General features: G+C 38.7%; 1 protein-coding gene across 9 annotated transcripts in view; it reads left to right on the top strand.

Annotated features, from left to right (window-relative positions):
• Positions 1 to 26,633, top strand: part of LOC102957398 (phospholipid-transporting ATPase ABCA3-like) — a 182,212-nt gene that overhangs the window by 54,994 nt on the left and 100,585 nt on the right. For all 9 annotated transcript variants that reach the window (XR_006212428.1, XM_042971606.1, XM_042971605.1 and 6 more), the window contains 2 exons: positions 574 to 708; positions 20,802 to 20,931. Coding sequence is in view for 8 of the 9 variants with exons in the window: in XM_042971606.1 (XP_042827540.1) it covers positions 574 to 708; positions 20,802 to 20,931 (265 nt within the window). In the remaining variant the exon portion in view is untranslated. The remainder of the gene's footprint in view (positions 1 to 573; positions 709 to 20,801; positions 20,932 to 26,633) is intronic.

The raw sequence follows: 26,633 nt of genomic DNA, 5'->3' as shown, positions 1-26,633 counted from the left end.
ATATAAATATAAATAATCTGTAGATCATGGCCTATTACCTCAAACTTTACAAACTCTGAGTAATCCATCACATTTACAGGCAAGTATTTCATAAAGGATTAAACTCAGGCATAAAGAAAGTAATATAGGATGGGTCTTTGGGTGGTAAAAAAAAAAAAAAAAAAAAAAAAAAAGAAGTTTAGTTAAGTCCCCCATCTGGGGACTGCTTTTTATCCTTGGTTAGCACAGATCTCTTGGAGTCAGAACTGTAGCATGATGGCTCATTCTTTTTCTTGATTCCTTTCCTTATCTGCTAAGAGAAGATATGACAAAAAATGATACAATCATTTTTGCCATGACCTCATTTTGGAGTAATTTTCTTTTGTCCCTCTTGGACACTTATAATTTTCATAGAGTAGTCTGCTTTTATGCCCAGGAATGCAAATTATAGCCAATTAGCTCCAAAATTTAATCACAAAAAAATTTCAGCAATCCATCTCAGTACAAAAGATAACAGGCTAGAGTATTTTATAATGAATCATTTTTCAATACCATTGCAGTAATGTCACATTCATTCCCCTCTTTTTTTTTTAGGACTCTTACTGGTTTGGGGAAGCACCTAAGGGAAAAAAGGAAAGAAGGCAATTTTATGAGACAAATGAAAGCAAGTATTTTGAAGCAGAACCTACTAATTTGGTGGCAGGTATCCAAATCAAACATTTGTGCAAGGTATTGTTTCAAATTTTTTCTTCTTGGTAGGACTGAAATTTAGTTTAGTGTTCACTGTAAATGATTATTACTAGAAATACAAGAAAAAGATCACATGCTAATAAAAGATCACAGCCATCCTTTTGATCTTTGAGAAAGATAAAAAAAATCATTTTTTTTCAGTATATAATAAAAAGTCAAATCTTTTTCTCCTTCCCCCAGAATAGAGTCAGGTTTTCTATAAGCTATATGGTATCTTCCACAAATTCTCTCATTTTAAAAAGTAGAGTCTATTGGAGATGAATGATTTGAGTGTGTAAACATTAATTTCTGTTCATAAATACTTTGCATTTATCTATTATGTAATCTTTCCCCTGTCAAGGAGTTCATCAAGGGAGGGCTTTTAATCTCTTAATTTATCTGCACCAACTGTAGGCATGTAGTATTCAGGTAACCTGTATTGGCTGTCATTCCGTTGCCTCTCAAAGGTCTATCTAAGCTTGGTTTGAACTCTTAACCCCACAGCCTATGGAAACCCAAAGCCCTCCATGCTAATTCAGCTAAATTTGGAGATGAGTATACTCTTGTCGTACCCTTTGCCTCCAGTATGCTATATGCTTTCTCTGTTTTGGTTACATCAACCCAAATGCAAAACTCACTCTTCTCCCTGGTTTTCTCAGGAAATGTAGTCACATCCAACATTTTTGTGGATATCAGTATAGATTAGGGCTGGAGGGTGTTGACCTAAGGAACACATGGTCTGTGACCATTTCCCCAGCTGTAGTTACCTTGGCCCCCCTTATTTCTCTCTTCATAATTTTCCTACCAGATTTTCCCTGAGAAGCCACTCTGATGTGACTCCTTCAGATTCTCATGAAAATGCCCAGAAGAACCAAGGTCCTTCTATGTATCACTCCATTCATTCATTCATTCATTCATTATTGACACTGGGGATATATGTGATGAAAAATCCAGATTAGACCCATGCTCTCAAGGAGCTTACATTCTAGTATGAATGAAAGTGGGTTGAGAAGTGAACAAACAGGGTAATTACAGCATACAGTCAATGCCATTGGGAAAACAAATAGGGTGATGATACAGTAATTAAAGAATAAGTGGGGGAGGAAAAACACTTTGGGTAAGTTATTCATTTGAACTCTCTGAAAACATGGCCACTGTGGATACTGGCCACCCTCTCCAACAATAACCTCACCTGAACAGAGTCACCTCACACAGAATCAAATGCATTTCCTTGAGGAGTTGGCCCAACTATTCTCTCTCCCAAACCTTCTTGTCTTCACTCAGATGTTGATCTCAGGAACACTCCTCCATGCTAATTTCCATCTTTTGTAAACTTCCTGGATACTAACTTCTGTCTTAGAGTGTACTTCCCAGGGAACTTAATTAGGGATAGTTGGTACCTGAGTGGACTGAGAAAGCAGATGATGAGATACAAGGTAGCAGTGCAGTGTCCATAGGTGTTGAACTGGGATGTATTCCAGGGAAAGAAACCCATTAGTTGGTGTCATGTATCAAGCATGTGAAAAATATGGGTGAAGTAATTATAGGTACCATGGGATGGGTGGCTGTTTTGGGGGGAACTGATAGACTGGAGACAGAAAATTAAAGGCTGTCTATGATTAACCATCGGAGGCTAACTGAAATCTAGTCAGCCTTCCAGGAAGCACATGAAGAGATTTTCATTTCCAGCACCCAAGAGCAGAAAAGCTGAGAACTAAGCCATAGACTTAATCATAAGAATAGCAAGCTTTAGAAAAAGTTAAAATTTTAATTTAGGAAAGTCTACTCTCCCAGGATTAAGGCATTGATTTGGAGAGAATGGACTAAGGAGACATAGGATAGGAAATCTAGGATGCAAAAATCTCAAGTCCCATTTTCTCCTGAACCCTTCGCCTGCAGAAATGGTTCACTCCTCCCTGTTCAAGGCTAGGATTTCTTTCTCTCTTTCTTGAAGATCCACCCCACAAGACAACTCCTTCTAGCCACTAGGAAAATAACATAGATTATATCACAAAAGGTAGTAGACAGCCTCAAAGATGATCCTCAATGACACACATCTCCTGATTTTCATGCCTTTGAATAGGCCTGACCTGTATGAGCAGTCAAGGACTGCAGAAGTGAAATGACTGCTTTCTAAGACTAAGTCATAAAATGCATTGAGGCTTCACTTTGGTCTCTTGGGTTGTTTACTCTGGCTAAGTCAACTGCCATGCTGTGAGTATACTCAGTCGCCTAAATGACTGAAAAGAGGCCCACATGGGATTAACTGAGTCCTTTCTCCAACAACCAGAACCAACTTGCCAGCCAGTTGAATGAGTCACTTTTAAAGTGGGTCTTCCACTCCCAGTGAGCCTTTCAGATGACTGTAGCTCTTGTCAACATTTTGAATGCAAAATCAAGACAAATCCTGAGCCAGAGGTCCCGAGTTTATGAGGCCAGAAACTGTGAGGAAAAATAAATATTGTTTTAAGTCACTAAGTTTGGGTAATTTATTACTGAGCAATAGATAAATAGATATTGGTACCTGAAAATGGGATGCTGCCATAACAAAAAACCAATAAATGTGGGAGTAGTTTTAGGATTGGGAAGTGAGGGGACACTGGAAGCCTAAAGGGCCTACAGTAGGCTGTTAGCAGAAACCTAGTGATCTTGGAGATGGTTGCCTTTGAAGGCCTAAAGGGAAGTGAAGAACTGTTAACTGAAAACTGGGAGGAAAGAAGTACTTGTTATTTAAGATACAAAGTCTGTCAACACCATCATTTAACAGTAATGTGGGAAACAGAAAATGTTACTAATGAGCTGGTTAAATGAAATATTTTCAGGTGAGTCGGTGAAGGAGCTGCCTGACTTCTTGTTGCCTTAAGTAAAATGTAGTGTATGTGAGAGGAGAGAGAGAAACAGAAGAAAGGATTATGAAACTTAAAGGAGACAGATAGTGGTTTAGAGAAATCCTAGCCTCTCCTGATGATGGATGATGTTGAAATTGAAGTGGCATCTAATCAAAGAGAAGATCCAGATCAGAAAACCATGGTCCGAAGTTGAACCCACAGTGTTGAATAAAGGAATTCCAGTTCAAGATGGTAACATAAGAAGACTCTAAACTCCGTCCTCCACAGAACACACCAATTATACCTATTAATAGAACAATTCTTCCTGAAGAAGTACTGAGGGCTGACTAAACAGCTACTAAACAGCTCCCAGCCTAAGGCAGGGAGAATGGCAAGAGAACAGCAAGAGAGACAGAGACATGGTAACAAAGGGAACCCCCTCCCACCTCTGTGAACAGCAGTGGGACGGGGTAGTTCTGAGAGACCAACAATAGATCCTTCTGTCCTTGGGCACAGGAAAACACACACACACACACACACACACACACACACACACACACACACACAGGGTTTAAAAGGGCAACTACCTATAAAAGAGGCAACACTAGAATTGTGCTAAGCAGTGGAGGAGCTACATCACATCAAGATCACATCGAGATGACCAACCCACTTGCCATGATATCCCGACTCTGCTCTGGTCCAGGCTTCCAAGGTGGGATGAGAACATAAACTCCTCAGTCCCTCTGATCAGGATCCTGAAACTCTCACACCAGCCCCAGTCACACTGGGCATAGGGGGAAAAAAAGCCTTGGTTTAAAAGGACTGAGGAACTCTGGGAACATTTTTACCCACCTCCACCTCCAGACCAGAGCAAGGTTTGGCTCATGTTGAGCTTGCAACCTGAGTGAGCCCAGGGTCCACAAGCCCATGCCAGCTGTTCTGTGGTGCTGAGGGACAGAAAACAAGCTGCAGTTTTGTGTTTTGTTGTTGTTAGTTTTTAATATTTTCATTCTATACTTATTAAAATTTGTCTTATTTTTTATTTTTTATCTTTTTTTCTTTCAAGTTTTTATTTAAATTCCAGCTCATTAACATACAGTGTAGTATTAGTTTCAGATATAGAATTAGTGATTAATCACTTATATACAACAGCCAGTGATTATCATAACAAATGCCCTCCTTAATGCCTATCACTGAATTAACCCATCATTCCCACCAACCTCCCCTCCAGGACCTTCAGTTTGTTCTCTATAGTTAAAACTCTGTTTCCTGGTTTGCCTCTTGTTTTTCTCACCCCTATGTTCACGTGTTTTGTTTCTTAATTTCCACATATGAGTGAAATCATATAGTATTTGTCTTTCTTTGACTTACTTCACTTAGCATAATACTCTCTAGCTCCATCCACTTCAATGCAAATGGCAAGATTTCATTCTTTTTGATGGCTGAGTAATATTCTATTGTGTGTGTGTGTGTGTGTGTATATATATATATATATACACACACACCACCTTTCTTTATACATTCATCAGTTGATGGACATTGGGCTCTTTCCATAATTTGGCTGTTGATAATGCTGCTATAAACATAGGGGTACATATATCCCTTCAAATGAGTATTTTTCTATCCTTTGGGTAAATACATAGTAGTGTAATTGCTGGCTCATAAGGTAGTTCTATTTTTAACTTTTTAAATACTGTTTTGCAGAATGGCTGCACCAGTTTGCATTTCTAACAGTGCATGAGGGTTCCTCTTTCTCTGCATCCTCTCCAACACCTGGTGTTTCATGTGTTGTTAGTTTTATCCAGTCTGGCTAGTGTGAGGTGATATCTCATTGTAGTTTTGATTTGCATTTCCCAATGATGAGTGATGTTCAGCATCTTTTCATGTGTCTGTTAGCTGCCTTGATGTCTTCTTTGGAAAAATGTCTATTCAAGTCTTCTTCTCATTTCTTACCTGAATTGTTTGTCTTTTGGGTGTTGAGTTTGTTAAGTTCTTTATGGATTTTAGATACTAACTATTTATCAAATATGTCATTTTCAAATATATTCTCTCATTCTGAAGGTTGCCTTTTAGTTTTGTTTATTGTTTCCTTCGCTGTGCAGAAGCTTTTTATCTTGATGAGGTCCCAATGAAAAGTTTATTTTTGCTTTGTTACCCTTACCTCATAAGACATATCAAGTAAGAAGTTGCTATGGCTGATGTCAAAGAGGTCGATGTCAAAGAGGTGTGTTCCCCTGAAGGACTTTTGTGGTTTTCTGTCTCACAGTTAGATATTTCATCCATTTTTTGTGTATGGTGTAAGAAGTCCAATGTTACCATGATTCCAAAACTGCACAAATATTCCACTGAAAAAGAGAACTATAGGCCAATATCCCTGATAGACATGGATGTAGAAATTCTCAATAAAATATTAGTAAATTGAATCCAACAGAACATTAAAAGAATCATTCATCACAATCAAGTGGGATTTATTCCTGGGTTGCAAAGGTGGTTCAATATTTGCAAATCAAGCAATGTGATATACCACATTAATAAAAGAATTGATAAGAACCATATGATCTTCTCAATAGATGAAGAAAAGAAGCTTTTGACAAAGTACAACATCCAATCATGATAAAGACCCTCAACAAAGGAGGGATAGAGGTAACATACCTCAATATAGTAAAGGCTATCTACAAAAAACCCACAGCTAAGGAATAAGACAGGTGTCCCCTCTCACCACTGTTATTTAACATAGAACTGGAAGTCCTTGCCTCAACAGACAACAAAAATAAAGGGCATCCAAATCAGCAAGGAAGAAGTCAAACTTCCATTATTCGCAGATGACATGATACCCTATATTGAAAACCCGAAAGATTCTACCAAAAAAATTGCTGGAACTGATACACAAAGTCATAGGATGATTCGATAAAGTCACATGATACAAAATCAACATACAGCAATCTGTTGCATTTCTATACACCAAATATGAAGCAGCAAAAATAGCAATCAAGGAATCTATTCCATTTATAATTGCACCAAAAACCATAAGATACCTAGGAATAAACCTAACCAAAGAGGTAAAAGATCTGTATTCTGAAAACTACAAAACACTAATGAAAGAAACTGAAGGGACACAAAGAAATGGAATAACATCCCATGCTCATGGATTGGTAGGACAAATTGTTAAAACATCTATACTACCCAAAGCAACACATTCAATACAATCCCTATCAAAATACCACTAGAATTTTTCACAGAGCTAGAAAAAATAATCCTAAAATTTGTTATTTTTTTGTTTCTTTTTTGTTCTCTTTTTTCTTCTTTATCTTTTATCTCTTTTCTTTTTAAAATTATTCAGTTTTTCTTTATTCTCTGTAAAAAGCCACAGTTCAAAATATAACTAGCATGTACAGCCACAGCTCCAGCCAACCATTAAAAGTCACCAAGCACACAGTCTATAGGGGGTCAGCATACACAAGACCACTCCTGTAACTTTAGGAGAAGTAGCCATTTCATCTAATCCATAGAAACAAACACAGAACGTCAAGCAAAATGGGAAGATAGAGGAATATCGTCCAAAGGAAAGAACAAGACAAAACCTCAGTAAAACAATGAAATGAAATAGAGATAAGCAATCTATGTGACAAAAAAATTTTAAGTAATTACCATAAAGATACTGACTGGACTGAAGATACCATTGGAAGAACTCAGACTCCCAATAAAGAGAAGAAAATATTAAAAATAACCAATCAAAGCTGAAGAATACAATAACTAAAATTTTAAAAAACACTAGAGGGAATCAACAGATTAGAGGATTCAGAAAAACATACTAGTAATCTGGAAGACAGAGTAATGGAAAGCACACAAGCTGAACAGAAAATAGTGTTTTAAAATAAGGATAGATTAAGAGATTTCCTGGGCAATATAAAGCAAACAAACATTTGTTGTAGACTATGAGTCTGGAGTTGTCTCTTGTCCAGCAAGAGAGCAGATGCAGAAATGAAAACAAGAGAGGCTAATGTCTGGGAGGAGACAAGAGCCCCAAACAGTGGTTTCATCTCTGTATTTATTGAGCCCACAAGATATTACCCACGTGGTAAACATGAAGAAAATAAGATCTTACACAGTTGAATGTGGAGAAAAGAATCAGACAGTAATCATTAAGTTGTGTAGGAAGCAAACGGTCTGGGCTGGGGGCAAGTGGAGTTTGTGATCAAAGTACAATAGTATATTGGCGTCAGATGGAAAGTAATTTCCTGCAGGTGATATAACAAGTTACTCGTGATCCCATTACAGTATCTCGCTAGCTATCCTCGGGCACTTTTGTCCTATGGTGGTGGCTTTCCACCCTAAGCTTTTTTCTAACCCATTTATGTAAGTAGAATCTATTTCCCCACAAACATTAGCATCCCAAAAACATTTTAGGGTCAAAGGAGAAGAAGAAGGAAGTGTAGAAAACTTATTTGAAGAAATAGTAACTGAAAACTTCCATAACCTAGGGAGGAAAATAGACATCCAAGTCCAAGAAGTACAGAGAGTCCCAAACAAGAGAACACAAGGAAGTCTACACCATGGAACATAATAATTAAAATTTCAAAGGTTAAAGATAGAGAATCCTAAAATCAGAAAAACAAACAAAAATTTACCTATAAGGGAAAACCCATAAGACTACTAGCTTATTTTTCAGCAGAAATCTTGTAAGCCAGAAGGCAATGGTATGATACATTGAAAGTGCCAAAAAGAAAGAAAACCTACAGCCAAGAATACTCTACCCAGCAAGATTACCATTCAGATTTGAAAGAGAGATAATAGAGTTTCTCAAACAAAAGATAAAGGAGTTAATCACCACTAAACTAACCTCACAAGAAATGTTAAAGGGACTTCTTTAAGTCCAAAAGTGGCCATAATTATGCATAATTATGCATATGAAAAATATGAATAAAAAGATGTAAAATAATATATACTTGAATGTGGATAAGAAACTAAAGACAGAAAAGAAGGAAAAAGAAAAAACAATTTTCTTTGTTTTTTTTAAATGTGTTTGAACTTAAATGACCATCAAATTAATATAAACTGGTATTATGATGTTATATATAAATCTCATGGTAACCACAAACCCAAAACCTGTGATAGATACACACAAAAATAGAGCCAAGCAAAACACTATAGATACACATTGACCAGAGAAAAAGCAAGAGAAGAAAGGAACAAAGCAAAACTAAAAATAAAAAATAGAAAACAAAATCTTAAATGGCAGTAGTTACATAACTATCAATAATTACTTTAAATGTAAATGGACTAAATGCTCATAATCCATGTCACTCAAAAGACACAGAGTATCAAAATGGGGGGAAAAACCCAAGACCCATCTATAATGCTTCCTACAAGAGACTCACATCAGATCTAAAAATGCGTACAGACTGAAAGTGAAAGGATGGAAAAACATTGACCATGCAAATGAATGTGAGAAATAAATCCAGGCTAGCAATACTATGTGTGACAAAATAGACTTTAAAACAAAAACTGTAACAAGACAGTACATAATGATAAAGGGATCGGTCAAAGGATCAGGATCAGTCAGAGGATATAATAGTTGTAAATATCTCTGAAAAAAAATAAAATACTGATGAAAGAAATTAAAGATAACACAAACAAATGGAAAGATATTCCATGCTCACGGGTTAGAAGAATTAATATTGTCAAAATGTCCACATTACCCAAAGCAATCTACAGGCTCAATGCAATCCCTGTCAAAATGCAAATAGCATTTTCACAAAACTATAACAAATAATACTGAAATTTGAATGGAATCATAAAAGCGCATGAATAATTTTTGGAAGATGGCGGCGTAGGAGGAGGCTGGGCTCACCTCGTCCTGCTGATCACTTGAATTCCACCCACACCTGCCTAAAAACCCAGAAAACCACCAGAAGACTAGCAGAAGGGACTCTCCAGAGCCAAGCATAGACAAGAGGCCAACAGAAGAGGGTAGGAAGGGCAGAGAGGCGGTGCATGCTACACAGACTGGCAGGAGGGAACCATGGCAGTGGAGGGGAAGCCCACCCAGCAAGGTGGAATCCCTGAGTCTGGCTTGCAAAAGCGGAGGGGCTGGACTGCATGAGTTCTGACAGCCAGCAGTACTTAACATCTGGAATGTTATAAGTCAACAGCTCTGCTCAGAGAGCAGGAGGACAAGAGGATACCAGGAGGGAGAGCTGCTGAGCCCCAGAAGACAAAGCTCAGCTCAGCGGGGAACAAAGGCCCTGGCCAGCACCATCTCCCTCTCCCATCTGCCAGCCGAAACCTCAAAGGGAACCTGTTCCCCTAACCTGCTTGCACCAGACAACACCCAACACTGTGCTTCTGTGGATCCATCCCTCCGACGGGTCAGCCTCCCTCCCAGTGCTGCAAGGCCCCTCCCACAGGGGACCACCAATGGCAAAGCGAGCTGAGCCTGCCCCTCCCACCCCTGTTCACCTTGCGGATCCACCCGGACAACACAACAGATCCCATCAAAGCAGCACCACAAGCCTGGCAGTGTGCAAGTAGCCCAGAGAGGAGCCACACCACTCCACAGTGAGTCCCGCCCCTCAGAGAGGGGAAGATAAGGTACACAGCAGTCTGACTCTGGCCTCAGTGGTGGGCTGGGGACAGACATCAGGTCTGACTGTAGACCCACCCACCAACACAAGTTACTCCAGACAGCACAGGGGAAGTGCCCTGCAGTTCTATGCCACCCCAGAGATTGTCCAAAATGATGAACGGAAGAACTCTCCTCAAAAGAAACTCCAGGAAGTAGCGACAGCTAAAGTACTGATCAAAAACATTTAAACAATATAACAGAAAGTGAATTTAGAATAATAGTCATAAAATTAATTGCTGGGCTTGAAAAAAGTATAGAGGACACCAGAGAATCTGTTGCTACAGGGATCAAGGAACTAAGAAATACTCGGGAGGAGCTAAAAAATGCTATAAATGAGCTGCAAAATAAAAATGGAGGCAACCACAGCTTGGACTGAAGAGGCAGAGGAAAGAATAGGTGAATTAAAAGATAAAATTATGGAACAAAGGAAGCTGAGAAAAAGATAAAAAAATCCAGGAGTGTGAGGGGAGAATTAGAGAACTAAGTGATGCAATCAAACAGAACAATATCTGTATCATAGGAATTCCAGAAGAAGAAGAGAGAAAGGGGCTGAAGGTGTACTTGAACAAATCATAGCTGAGAACTTCACTCATCTGGGAAAAGAAAAAGGAATTGAAATCCAAGAGGCACAGAGAACTTCTTTCAGACGTAACTTGAATCGATCTTCTGCATGACATATCATAGTGAAACTGGCAAAATACAAGGATAAAGAGAAAATTCTGAAAGCAGCTAGGGATAAACAGGCCCTAACATATAAAGGGAAACCTATAAGACTATTGACAGACCTATCTACTGAAACTTGGCAGGCCAGAAAGGAATGGCAGGAAATATTCAATGTGATCAATAGAAAAAAATATGCAGCCGAGAATACTTTACCCAGCAAGTCTGTCATTCAGAATAGAAGGAGACATAAAGGTCTTCCCAAACAAACAAAAACTGAAGGAATTCATCACCACTAAACCAGCCCTACAAGAGATCCTAAGGGGGATTTTGTTAGTGAAATGTTGCAAGGACCACAAAGTACCAGAGACCTCACTAAAAGCGTGAAACCTACAGACATCACAATGACTCTAAACCCATATCTTTCAGTAATAACACTGAATGTAAATGGACTAAATGCTCCAACCAAAAGACATAGGGTATCAGAATGGATAAAAAAAAAAAAACAAAAAAACAAGACCCATCTATTTGCTGTCTACAAGAGACTCATTTTAGACCTGAAGACACCTTCAGATTGAAAGTGAGGGGATGGAGAACTATCTATCATGCTATTGGAAGTCAAAAGAAAGCTGGAGTATCCATACTTATATCAGACAAACTAGACTTTACATTAAAGGCTGTAACAAGAGATGAAGAAGGGCATTATATAATAATTACAGAGTCTATCCATCAGGAAGAAATAACAATTATAAATGTCTATGCGCCGAATACGGGAGCCCCCAAATATATAAAACAATCACAACATAAGCAACCTTATTGATAAGAATGTGGTAATTGCAGGGGACTTTAATACTCCACTTACAACAAGGGATAGATCATCTAGACACAGGATCAATAAAGAAACAAGGGCCCTGAATGATACATTGGATCAAATGGACTTGACAGATATATTTAGAACACTGCATCCCAAAGCAACAGAATATACTTTCTTCTCAAGTGCACATGGAACCTTCGCCAGATCACATACTGGGTCACAAACCAGCCTTCATAAGTATAAAAGACTTGACATCATACCATGCACACTTTCAGACCACAATGCTATGAAACTTGAAGTCAACCACAGGAAAAAGTCTGGAAAACCTCCAAAAACATGGAGGTTAAAGAACACCCTACTAAAGAACCAATGGTCAACCAGGCAATTAGAGAAGACATTAAAAAAATATATGGAAACAAATGAAAATGAAAATACAACAATCCAAATGCTTTGGGATGCAGTGAAGGCAGTCCTGAGAGGAAAATACATTGCAATCCAGGCCTATCTCAAGAAACAAGAAAAATCCCAAATACAAAATCTAAAGCACACCTACAGGAAATAGAAGCAGAACAGCAGAGACACCCTGAACCCGAAGAAGAAGAGAAATAATAAAGATCAGAGCAGAAATAGACAATATAGAATCTAAAAAAACTGTGGAGCAGATCAATGGAACCAAGAGTTGGTTTTTTGAAAAAATAAACACAATTGATAAACCTCTAGCCAGGCTTCTCAAAAAGCAAAGGGAGATGACCCAAATGATAAAATCATGAATGAAAATGGAATTAGTACAACCAATCCCTCAGAAATACAAGCAATTATCAGGGAATACTATGAAAAATTATATGCCAACAAACTGTACAACCTGGAAGAAATGGACAAATTCCTAAGCACCCACACACTTCCAAAACTCAAACAGGAAGAAATAGAAAACTTGAACAGACCCATAACCAGCGAAGAAATTGAATCAGTTATCAAAAGTCTCCCAACAAATAAGAGTCCAGGACCAGATGGCTTCCCTGGGGAATTCCACCAGACATCTAAAGCAGAGATAATACCTATCCTTCTCAAGCTGTTCCAAGAAATAGAAAGGGAAGGAAAACTTCCAGACTCATTCTATGAAGCCAGTATTACTTTGATTCCTAAACCAGACAGAGACCCAGCAAAAAAAAAAAATAGAACTACAGGCCAATATCCCTGATGATTATGGATGCAAAAATTCTCAATAAGATACTAGCAAATTGAACTCAACAGCTTGTAAAAAGAATTATTCACCATGATCAAGTGGGATTCATTTCTAGGCTGAAGGCCTCATTCAACATTCACAAATCAATCAGTGTGATACATCACATCATAAAAGAAAAGAAAAGAACCATATGATCCTGTGAATCGATGCAGAAAAAGCATTTGACAACATTCAGCATTATTTCTTAATAAAACCCTCGAGAAAGTCGGGATAGAAGGAACATACTTAAACATCATAAAAGCCATTTATGAAAAGCCCACAGCTAATATCATCCTTAATGGGGAAACACTGAGAGCTTTCCCCCTGAGATCAGGAACACGATAAGGATGTCCACTCTCACCACTGTTGTTTGACATAGTGTTGGAATCAACAATCAGACAGCAAAATCAGACAACAATCAGCAATCGGACAACAAAAGGAAATCAAAGGCATCAAAATTGGCAAAGATGAAGTCAAGCTTTCACTTTTTGCAGATGACATGATATTGTACATGGAAAACCCGATAGACTCCGACAAAAGTCTACTAGAACTGATGCATGAATTCAGCAAAGTTGCAGGATACAAAATCAATGTACAGAAATCAGTTGCATTCTTATACACTAATAATGAAGCAACAGAAAGACAAATAAAGAAACTGATCCCACTCACAATTGCACCAAGAAGCATAAAATACCTAGGAATAAACCTAACCAAAGATGTAACAGATCTGTATGCTGAAAACTATAGAAAGCTTAGGAAGGAAATTGAAGAAGATATAAAGAAATGGAAAAACATTCCATGCTCATGGATTGGAAGAATAAATATTGTCAAAATGTCAATACTACCCAAAGCTATCTACACATTCAATGCAATCCCAATCAAAATTGCACCAGCATTCTTCTCGAAGCTAGAACAAGCAATCCTAAAATTTGTATGGAACCACAAAAGGCCCCGAATAGCCAAAGTAATTTTGAAGAAGAAGACCAAAGCAAGAGGCATCACAATCCCAGACTTTAGCCTCTACTACAAAGCTGTAATCATCAAGACAGCATGGTATTGGCACAAAAACAGACACATAGACCAATGGATTAGAATAGAGACTCCAGAATTGGAGCCATAAAAGTATGGCCAACTCATCTTTGACAAAGCAGGAAAGAATATCCAATGGAAAAAAGACAGTCTCTTTAACAAATGGTGCTGGGAGAACTGGACAGCAACATGCAGAAGAATGAAACTAGACCACTTTCTTACACCATTCACAAAAGTAAAGTCAAAATGGATGCAGGACCTGAATGTGAGACAGGAAACCATCAAAACCCTAGAGGAGGAAGCAGGGAAAAACCTCTCTCACCTCAGCCACAACAATTTTTTACTTGACACATCCCCAAAGGCAAGGGAATTAAAAGCAAAAATGAACTATTGGGACCTCATGAAGATAAAAAAACTTCTGCAATGCAAAGGAAACAACCAAAAAAACTAAAAGGCAACCAACAGAATGGGAAAAGATATTTGCAAATGACATATCCGACAAAGGGCTAGTATCCAAAATCTATAAAGAACTCACCAAACTCCACCCCCCAAAAACAAATAATCCAGTGAAGAAATGGGCAGAAAACATGAATAGACACTTCTCTAAAGAAGACCTCCAGATGGCGAACAGGCACATGAAAAGATGCTCAACGTCGCTCCTCATCAGGGAAATACAAATCAAAACCACACTCAGATACCACCTCACGCCAGTCAGAGTGGCCAAAATGAACAAATCAGGAGACTATAGATGCTGGCGAGGATGTGGAGAAACGGGAACCCTTTGCACTGTTGGTGGGAATGCAAACTGGTGCAGCCGCTCTGGAAAACAGTGTGGAGTTCCTCAAAAAATTAAAAATAGACCTACCCTATAACCCAGCAATAGCACTGCTAGGAATTTACCCAAGGGATACAGGAGTGCTGGTGCATAGGGGCACTTGTACCCCAATGTTTATAGCAGCACTTTCAACAATAGCCAAATTATGGAAAGAGCCTAAATGTCCATCAACTGATGAACGGATAAAGAAATTGTGGTTTATATACACAATGGACTAGTACGAGGCAATGAGAAAGAATGAAATCTGGCCTTTTATAGCAACGTGGGTGGAACTGGAGAGTGTTATGCTAAGTGAAATAAGTCATACAGAGAAAGACAGATACCATATGTTTTCATTCTTATGTGGATCCTGAGAAACTTAACAGAAGACCATGGGGGAGGGGAAGGAAAAAAAAAAGAAAGGTTAGAGAGGGATGGAGCCAAAACATAAGAGACTCTCAGAAACTGAGAACAATCTGAGAGTTTATGGGGGTGGGAGGGAAGGGGGTGGGTGATTGGTGTTGGGGAGGGCACCTGTTGGGATGAGCACTAGGTGTTATATGGAAACCAATTTGACAATAAATTTCATATTTTAAAAAAAAGAGCCTGAATAGCCAAAGCAATCCTAAGAAAGAACAAAGCTGGAGGTATCAAAATCCCAGATTTCAAGATATACTACAAAGCTGTAGTGATCAAAATAGTATGGTACTGGCACAAAAGTAGACACAAAGATCAATAGAACATAAAGATAGTGACTGTGCTGAAGACACAAGTGGAAGATATCAGACCTTCAATAAATGGAATAAAATGCTCCAAATGTGGCAGCACCCAAATATATAAATCAATCACAAACATAAACTTATTGATAGTAATACCATAATAGTAGTGGACTTCCACACCCCACTTACAGCAATGGACAGATCATCTAAACAGAAAATCAACAAGAAAACAATGGCTTTGAATGACACAATGCACCAGGTGGACTTAACAGATATATTCAGAACATTTCATGCTAAAGCAGCGGAATATACATTCTTCTCCAGTGCACATGAAACTTTCTCCAGAATAGATCACATACTGGGACACAAATCAGCCCTCAAGAACTACAAAAAGATCGAGATTATACCGTGCATATTTTCAGACCACAACTCGAAGAAAAAATTTGGAAAGATAACAAATACTTGGATACTAAAGAACGTCCTACTAAACAATGAATGGGCTACCCAAGAAGTTAATGAGGAAATTAAAAAGTACATGGAAGCCAATGAAAATGAAAGTACCACAGCCCAAAACCTCTGGGACTCAGCAAAGGTGGTTATAAGAGGGAAACATATAGCAATCCAGGCCTTCCTAAAGAAGGAAGAAAGTTCTCAGATACACAACCTAACCTTACACCTTAAAGAGATATAAAAAGAACAACAACTAAAACCCCAAACCAGCAGAAGACAAGAAAAAATAAAGATTAGAGGAAAAATCAATGCTATCAAAACCAAAAAAACAGTAGAACAGATCAATGAAACCAGAAGCTGGTTCTTTGAAAGAATTCACAAAATTGATAAACCACTAGCCAGTTTGATCAAAAGGAAAAAGTAAAGGACCCAAGTAACTAAAATCGACAATGAAAGAGGGGAGATCACAAGCAACACAGCAGAAATAAAAACAATAATAAGAGAATATTATGAGCAATTATATGCCAATAAAACGGGCAATCTGGAAAAAATGGACAAATTTTAGAAACATATACACTACCAAAACTGAAACAGGAAGAAATAGAAAATTTGTACAGACCCATAACCAGTTAGGAAATCGAATTAGTAATCAAAAATCTGCCAAAAAACAAGACTCCAGGGCCAGATGGCTTTCCAGGGGAATTCTACCAAACATTTAAGGAAGAGTTAACACCTATTCTCTTGAAGCTGTTCCAAAAAATAGAAATGGAAGGAAAACTCCCAAACTCTTTTTATGAAGCCAGCATTATTACCTTGATTCCAAAACCAGACAGAGACCCCCACTAAAAAGGAGAACTATAGATAATTTCCCTGATGAACATGAATGCAAAAATCCTCAACAAGATATTAGCCAACTGGATCCAACAATACATTAAAAAAATTGTTCACCACGACCAAGTGGGATTTATACCTGGGATGCAGGTCTGGTTCAATATCCACAAAACAATGTGATTCATCACATCAATAAAAGAAAGGACAAGAATCAAATGATCCTCTCAATAAATGCAGAGAAAGCATTTGACAAAATACAGCATCCTTTCTTGATAAAAACCCTCAAGAAAGTAGGGATAGAAGGAGCATACCTCGAGATCATAAAGGTCATATATGAAAGACCCAATGCTAATATCATCCTCATGGGGAAAAACTGAGGGCTTTCCACCTAAGATCAGGAACAAGACAGGGGTGTCTACTCTCGCCACTGTTATTCAACATAGTATTGGAAGTTTTAGGCTCTGCAATCAGACAACACAAAGAAATAAAAGGCATCCAAATCAGGCAGGGGAGGTCACACTTTCACTCTTCACAGATGACATGATACTCTATATGGAAAACCCAAAGGATTCCACCAAAAAACTGCTAGAACTGATCCATGAATTCAGCAAGGTTGCAGGATATAAAATCAATGCACAGAAATCAGTTGCATTCCTATACACCAATAATGAAGCAATGGAAGGAGAATTCAAGGAATCAATCCCATTTACAGTTGCACCAACCCATAAAATACCTAGGAATAAATCTAACTGAAGAAGTGAAAAATCTATACACTGAAAACTATAGAAAACTTATGAAAGAAATTGAAGAAGACACACACAAAAAGGAAAAATATTCCATGTTTCTGGATAGGAAGAACAAATATTGTTAAAATGTCAATACTACCCAAAGCGATCTACATATTCAATGCAATACCTATCAAAATAACACCAGCATTCTTCACAGAGGTAGAACACACAATCCTAAAATTTGTTTGGAACCACAAAAGACCCGAAATAGCCAAAGCAATCTTGAAAAAGAAAACCAAAGCAGAAGGCATCACAATTCCAGACTTCAAGCTGTTTTACAAAGCCAAAATCATCAAGACAGTATGGTACTGGCACAAAAACAGACACTCAGATCAATGGAACAGAATAGAGAACCCAGAAATGGACCCACAAACGTATGGTCAACTAATCTTTGATAAAGCAGGAAAGAATATCCAATGGAATAAAGACAGTCTCTTCAGCAAGTGGTGCTGGGAAAACTGGACAGCAGCATGCAGAAAAATGAACCTGGACCACTTTTTTACACCATACGCAAAAATAAAATGGATGAAAGACCTAAATGTAAGACAGGAAGCCATTAAAATCCTTGAGGAGAAAGCAGGAAAGAACCTCTTTGACCTTGGCTGCAGCAACTTCTTACTCAACGCGTCTCTGGAGGCAAGGGAAACTAAAGCAAAAATGAACTTATTGGGACCTCATCAAAATAAAAAGCTCCTGCACAGCGAAGGAAACAATCAGCAAAACTCAAAGGCAACCGACAGAATGGGAGAAGATATTTGCAAGTTACATATCAGATAAAGGGTTAGTATCCAAAATCTATAAAGAACTTATCAAACTCCACACCCAAAAAAACAAATAATCCAGTGACAAAATGGGCAAAAGACATGAATAGACATTTCTCCAAAGAAGACATCCAGATGGCCAACCGACACATGAAAAAATTCTCAACATCACTCATCATCAGGGAAATACAAGTCAAAACCACCATGAGATACTGCCTCACTCCTGTCAGAATGGCTAACATTAGCAACTCAGGCAACAACACGTGTTGGTGAGGATACGGAGAAAGAGGATCTCTTTTGCATTCCTAGTGGGAATGAAAACTTGTGTAGCCACTCTGGAAAACAGTATGGAGGTTCCTCAAAAAATTAAAAATAGAACTACCCTACGACCCAGCTATTGCACTCCTAGGTATTTATCCAAGGGATACAGGTATGCTGTTTCAAAGTGGCACATGCACCCCAGTGTTTATAGCAGTGCTATTGACAATAGCCAAAGTATGGAAAAAGTCCAAATGTCCATCAGTGGATGAATGGATAAAGAAGATATGGTATATGTATACAATGGAGTATTATTTGGCAATCAAAAAGAATGAAATCTTGCCGTTTGCAACTATGTGGATGGAACTGGAGGGTATTATGCTAAGTGAAATTAGTCAGAGAAAGACAAATATCATAAGACTTCACTCATATGAGGACTTTAAGATACAAAACAGACAAACATAAGGGAAGGGAAGCAAAGATAATATAAATACAGGGAGGGAGACAAAACATAATAGACTCTTAAATATGGAGAACAAACAGAGGATTACTGGAGGGGTTGTGGGATGGGGGGTGGGCTAAATGGGTAAGGGGCATTAAGGAATCTGTTCCTGAAATCATTGTTGCTTAATGGTTGCTTGTGAAATTGAAGGAAAAGGAGGACACTAATGTAGCTGTTGGTCTTGTGCCTTGAACAATGGGTGGTTGTTGGAGAAATTTATGGATATTGAAGACATTGAGGGAGAATTTGAGGTTGGCTTGGTTGAATTTTGAAAAAGATACAGGGGTGCCTGGGTGGCTCAGTCGGTTAGGTGTCCAACTTCGGCTCAGGTCATGATCTCGTGATTCATGGGTTCGATCCCCACGTCGGGCTCTGTGTGGACAGCTCAGAGCCGGAGCCTCCTTCAGATTCTGTGTCTCCCTCTCTCTGCTCCTCCCCCAGCTCATACTCTGTCTCTCTCTCAAAAATAAACATTAAAAAAATAAAAGAAAAAGATACAAAAATACAGATTTGAAGGGGTATATGCACCCTTGTGTTTATAGCAGCATTAACAGTAATAACCAAACTATGTAAAGAACCCAAATGTCCATCAACTGATGAATGGATAAAGAAGATGTGGTGTGTGTGTACACACACACACGAACACACATACGCTGGAATATTACTCGGCCATCAAAAAGAATTAAACCTTGACATTTCCAACATTGTGGGTGGAGCTAGAGTGTATTATGCTAAGAAAACTACGTCAGAGAAAGACAAAAAGCATATAATTTCACTCATGTGGAATCTAGGAAACAACAGATGAACATATGGCAAGGGGTAAAAAACGAGAGAGGGAAGCAAGCGATAAGAGACTCTTAAGGATAGAGAACAAACTGAGGGTTGATGGAGGGAGGTGAATGGGGGGTGGGCTAAATGGGTGATGGGTATTAAGGACGACACCTAGGAAAAAAACTTTTACTGCCATTTGGAATAAAAGAGAAATAGCCTTTTTTTGTTGTTGTTACGCAAGATGTTTTGCTTTATTCACCATCTGTTAGTTATATTGGAAGGAATAGATGTTTGAAGTCTGAATGAAATGGGCTTGAATCCCAACTTTTTAATTTAGATATTGTTTCTTCAAGTGTTTTTACTTTATTTTCATCAAAAATTGACCAGAATCCTTTTACTAGGTTCACAGTGCCTGTGTTTTCTCCAGACAAGCAGATGTTTGTATATCATCTCTCCTTGAGGGCGTCTATCTTTTCTTAAATTTAAGGCTGATTGGTTGCCTGGAAATATCACCCCTCTGATGAGTTCAAGAAAACTTAAGATTTTTTTAGATTATTTAGTTTCTTGTTTTCTAGAGTGAGAGTGATGCTCTTTCCATATCTTTGCATCTTAAGCAGAAGCACTGCTAACCTACACAAAAGAAGAAATTTGAGATGCCTATAAAATATCTATGTTTTAGATGTTTAATCCAGGTTTTCTGTTGGCAGTTCTCCAAACCAGGACAAATGCATGAACTGAAGAAGATTATGGCATTATCAGCTTTAAGATGTTAATTGAATCAAAGCATGAATGGATATTACTGAGGGATGTTTATATATTTACTGTGAAATTTTACAACTCGTGTTATGGCGTCAATTAATTTGTTCCAATCACAATTTCATCCTTCTTAAATTTTTATTTCTTTTTCCTCACGAGATTGATTATGTGGTATGGTTTCTTGTATAAATAGTTGATATGAGTGTTTGTTCTTTCAAAGTGATAGTGATAGATGAAGTCAATATTTGTGTATTTTCCCCAACAGGAATTCCAAGTGCAAAATACTACCAAAATAGCTGTAAAAGACTTGTCTTTGAATTTATATATGGGGCAGATTACTGTTCTTCTAGGACACAATGGAGCAGGAAAATCCACTATTCTGTCTATTCTCTCAGGTAGGTCTCTTCAGAGTGTCATAGACACTGTAGATCAAACTTACAAGACTTTTGTGTATCCTTTTGATGTTTACAATTTAGTCAGTTCAATGATACATAAAATTGTTCAGTAATTCACTTTCTTTTAAGTTGTAAATAATTCCATGTGAGAGATACCAGATATCAGGTTTTACAAATATTTTACAATGTAACCATTGTAACAAAAAATGTTCAAAGAACTAAAGGAAACCATGATTTAAGAAATAATGGAATGTAGGGGCACCTGGGTGGCTCAGTCAGTTGAGAGTCCAGCTTCGGCTCAGGTCATGATCTTGCGGTCTGTGAGTTCGAGCCCCACGTCGGGCTCTGTGCTGACAGCTCAGAGCCTGGAGCCTGATTTTGTGTCCCCCTCTCTTTCTGCCCCTCCCCCACTCATGCTTTGTCTCTCTCTGTCTCAGAAATAAACATTTAAAAAAATTTTAAAGAAATAATGGAATGTATGAAAACAAGATCAAATAGAAAATATCAGTAAAAAGGTAGAAATTATGAAAAGAAGAGCCAGTTGGGAATTCTGGAGTTGAAAAGTATAATAACCAAAGTGAAGAATTCATTAAAAGGGCTTAATAGTAGATTTAATCAATTGTCACAAGAGAGAACCAGTGAACTTGAAGAAAGATTGATGGAGATTATAAAATGTGAATAAAACAAAGCAAAAAGAATTGAGTAAAATTAACAGTTTCATAGGAAGTTTTGATATCTTTATCTTTTTTTTATTATGAAATTTGTTCTCAAATTGGTTTCCATACAACACCCAGTGCTCATCCCAAAAGGTGCCCTCCTCAATACCCATCACCCACTTTCCCCTCCCTCCCACCCACCATCAACCCTCAGTTTATTCTCAGTTTTTAGGAGTCTCTTATGGTTTGCCTCCCTCCCTCTCTAACTTTTTTTTTCTTCCCCTCCCCCATGGTCTTCTGTTAAGTTTCTCAGGATTCACATAAGAGTGAAAACATATGGTATCTGTGTTTTTCTATACGACTTATTTCACTTAGCATAACACTGTCCAGTTTCACCCACATTGCTACAAAAGGCCGTATTTCATTCTTTCTCATTGCCAAGTAGCATTCCATTGTATATATAAACCACAACCTCTCCATTCATCAGTTGGTGGACATTTAGGCTCTTTCCATAATTTGGATATTGTTGAAAGTGCTGCTATAAACATTGGGGTACAAGTGCCCCTATGCATCAGCACTCCTGTATCCCTTGGGTAAATTCCTAGCACTGCTATTGCTGGGTCATAGGGTAGATCTTTTTTTTTTTTTTTTTTTTTTTGAGGAACCTCCACACTGTTTTCCATAGTGGCTGTACCAGTTTGCATTCCCACCAACAGTGCAAGAGGGTTCCCATTTCTCCACATCCTCTCCAGCATCTATAGTCTCCTGATTTGTTCATTTTAGCCACTCTGACTGGCATGAAGTGGTATCTGAGTGTGGTTTTGGTTTGTATTTCCCTAATGAGGAGTGACATTGAACATCTTTTCATGTGTCTGCTGGCCATCTGGAGGTCTTCTTTAGAGAAGTGTCTATTCATGTTTTCTGCCCATTTCTTCACTGGATTATTTGTTTTTTGGGCGTGGAGTTTGGTGAGTTCTTTATAGATTTTGGATACTAGCCCTTTGTCCGATATGTCATTTGCAAATATCTTTTCCCATTCCGTTGGTTGCCTTTTAGTTTTGTTGGTTGTTTCCTTTGCATTGCAGAAGGTTTTATCCCAATGAGGTCCCAATAGTTCATTTTTGCTTTTAATTCCCTTGCCTTTGGGGAAGTGTCAAGTAAGAAATTGCTGCAGCTGAGGTCAGAGAGATTGTTTTCCGGCTTTCTCCTCTAGGGTTTTGATGCTTTCCTGTCTCACATTCAGGTCCTTCACCCATTTTGATTTTGTTTTTCTGAATGGTGTAAGAAAGTGGTCTAGTTTCATTCTTCTGCTTGTTGCTGTCCAGTTCTCCCAGCACCATTTGTTAAAGAGACTGTCTTTTTTCCATTGGATGTTCTTTCCTGCTTTGTCAAAGATGAGTTGGCCATACTTTTGTGGGTCCAATTCTGGAGTCTCTATTCTATTCCATTGGTCTATGTGTCTGTTTTTGTGCCAATACCATGCTGTCTTGACAAGCACTCCTACAATTTTTATGGAACCACAAAAGACCCTGAATAGCCAAAGTAATATTGAAGAATGCCAAAGCAGGAAGCATCACAATCCCAGACTTTAGCCTCTAGTACAAAGCTGTAAGAATCAAGTTGTGATATCTTTAAATGCACCAGAATACATGTAATAGAAAGTAGGAGAGGAGAAAGAGAACAAAGCTAAAAAGTAGTCTACAAAATAATGGACTAAACTTCCCAAATTTGCTGAAAACATTAATCTACACATCTCAGAATTTCCACAAACTTCAAACAGCATGAATGTGAAGAGATAATCACCCATAAATATTATACTAAAAATTATGAAAGAGAGTATCTTGAAAACAGCAAGCCAAAAGTTATTTGTCACATTAAGTGGTGCCCCAATAGGACTAGAAGCTGAGTTCTCATTACAAATAATGAAGACAGTCTCTTCAGCAAGTGGTGCGGGGAAAACTGGACACTGATATGCAGAAGAGTGAACCTGGACCACTTTCTTACACCAGACACAAAAATAAACTCAACATGCATGAAAGACCTAAATGTAAGACAGGAAGCCATCAAAATCTTCGAGGAGAAAGCAGGCAAAAACCTCTTTGATCTTGGCCACAGCAACTTCTTACTCAACACGTCTCTGGAGGCAAGGGAAACAAAAACAAAAATGAACTACTAGGACCTCATCAAAATGAAAAGCTTCTGCACGGCAAAGGAAACAATCAGCAAAACCAAAAGGCAACCGACAGAATGGGAGAAGATATTTGCAAACGATATATCAGATAAAGGGTTAGTATCCAAAATCTATAAAGAACTTATCAAACTCAATACGCAAAACACAAGTAATCCAGTGAAGAAATGGGCAAAAGACATGAATAGACACTTCTGCAAAGAAGACATCCAGATGGCCAACCGACACATGAAAAAATTCTCAACATCACTCATCATCAGGGAAATACAAATCAAAACCACCATGAGATACCACCTCACACCTGTTAGAATGGCTAACATTAGCAACCCAGGCAACAACAGAGGTTGGCGAGGATGCAGAGAAAGAGGATCTCTTTTGCATTGTTGGTGGGAATGCAAGCTGGAGCAGCTACTCTGGAAAACGGTATGGAGTTTCCTCAAAAAATTGAAAATAGAACTACCCTACAACCCAGCCATTTCACTACTAGGTGTTTATCCATGGGATACAGGTGTGCTGATGCATAAGGGCACATGTACCCCAATGTTTATAGCAGCACTATCAACAATAACCAAAGTATGGAAAGAGCCCAAATGTCCATTGGTGGATGAATGGATAAAGAAGATGTGGTATATATATACAATGGAGTATTGCTCAGCAATCAAAAAGAATGAAATCTTGCCATTTGCAACTACATGGATGGAACTGGACGGTATTATGCTAAGTGAAATTAGTCACAGAAACACAAATATCATATGATTTTACTCATATGAGGACTTTAAGAGACAAAACAGATGAACATAAGGGAAGGGAAAGAAAAATAATATAAAAACAGGGAGGGGGACAAACCATAAGAGACTCATAAATATGGAGAACAAACAGAGGGTTACTGGAGGGGATGTGGGAGGGGGGATGGGCTACATGGGTAAGGGGCATTAAGGAATCTACTCCTGAAATCATTGTTGCACTATACACTAACTAATTTGGATGTAAATTTTAAAAAATAAAAGACAAAAAAGAAAGAATTGATTCCAGGGGGCCTGGGTGACCCAGTTAAGTGTCTGACCCTTGATTTTGGCTCAGGTCATGATCTCATGTTTCATGGGTTCAAGATCCACCTTGGGTTCTGTGCTGGCAGAGCAGAGCCTGCTTGGGATTCTCTCTCTCCCTCTCTCTCTTTGCCCCTGCACTGCTCATGCTATGTCTGTCTCAAAATAAATAAATAAGCTATAAAAAATTTTAGAAACAGTGGAGGCCAGAAGGCAATGGATGATATGCAAAAAGTGCTAGAGAGAGACCGGCAGAAGATGGCAGCGTAGGAGGACACTGGGATCACCGCGCGTCCTGCTGATCACTTAGATTCCACCTACACCTGCCTAAATAACCCAGGAAACCACCAGAAGACTAGCAGAATGGAGTCTCCGGAGCCAAGCACAGAAGAGAGGCCCACAGAAGAGGGGCCCCTCCTGAAGTGGATCACCTAAGGAGAAGTGAGCTAAGCCTGCCCCTCCTGCCCCCGTGCACCTTGCCTACCCACCCCAGCTAATACACCAGATCCCCAGCACCACAAGCCTGGCAGTGTGCAAGTAGCCCAGATGGGCCACACCACCCCACAGTGAATCCCGCCCCTAGGAGAGGGGAAGAGAAGGCACACACCAGTCTGACTGTGGCCCCAGCAGTGGGCTGGGGCAGACATCAAGTCTGACTGTGGTCCCACCCACCAACTCCAGTTATACACCACAGCACAGGGGAAGTGCCCTGCAGGTCCTCACCACTCCAGGGACTATCCAAAATGACCAAACGGAAGAATTCACCTCAAAAGAATCTCCAGGAAATAACAACAGCTAATGAACTGATCAAAAAGGATTTAAATAATATAACAGAAAGTGAATTTAGAATAAAAGTCATAAAATTAATCGCTGGGCTTGAAAACAGTATAGAGGACAGCAGAGAATCTATTGCTACAGAGATCAAGGGACTAAGGAACAGTCAGGAGGAGCTGAAAAACGCTTTAAACAAGATGCAAAATAAAATGGAAACGACCACGGCTCGGATTGAAGAGGCAGGGGAGAGAATAGGTGAACTAGAAGATAAAATTGTGGAAAAAGAGGAAGCTGAGAAAAAGATAAAAAAATCCAGGAGTATGAGGGGAAAATTAGAGAACTAAGTGATACACTAAAAAGAAATAATATACGCATAATTGGTATCCCAGAGGAGGAAGAGAGAGGGAAAGGTGCTGAAGTTGTACTTGAAGAAATAATAGCTGACAACTTCCCTGAACTGGGGAAGGAAAAAGGCATTGAAATCCAAGAGGCACAGAGAACTCCCTTCAGACGTAACTTGAATCGATCTTCTGCACAACATATCATAGTGAAACTGGCAAAATAAAAGGATAAAGAGAAAATTCTGAAAGCAGCAAGGGATAAACGTGCCCTCACATATAAAGGGAGACCTATAAGACTCGTGACCGATCTCTCTTTTGAAACTTGGCAGGCCAGAAAGGATTGGCACAAGATCTTCAATGTGTTGAACAGGAAAAATTTGCAGCCGAGAATCCTTTATACAGCAAGTCTGTCATTTAGAATAGAAGAAGAGATAAAGGTCTTCCCAAACAAACAAAAACTGAAGGAATTTGTCACCACTAAACCAGCCCTACAAGAGATCCTAAGGGGGATCCTGTGAGACAAAGTACCAGAGACATCGCTACAAGCATAAAACATACAGACATCACAATGACTCTAAACCCGTCTCTTTCTATAATAACACTGAATGTAAATGGACGAAATGCGCCAACCAAAAGACATAGGGTATCAGAATGGATACAAAAACAAGACCCATCTATTTGCTTTCTGCAAGAGACT

Source organism: Panthera tigris, chromosome E3 (assembly GCF_018350195.1).
Source record: "Panthera tigris isolate Pti1 chromosome E3, P.tigris_Pti1_mat1.1, whole genome shotgun sequence".
NCBI lineage: Eukaryota > Metazoa > Chordata > Mammalia > Carnivora > Felidae > Panthera > Panthera tigris.
This window is presented reverse-complemented; position numbering and strand designations above follow the sequence as displayed.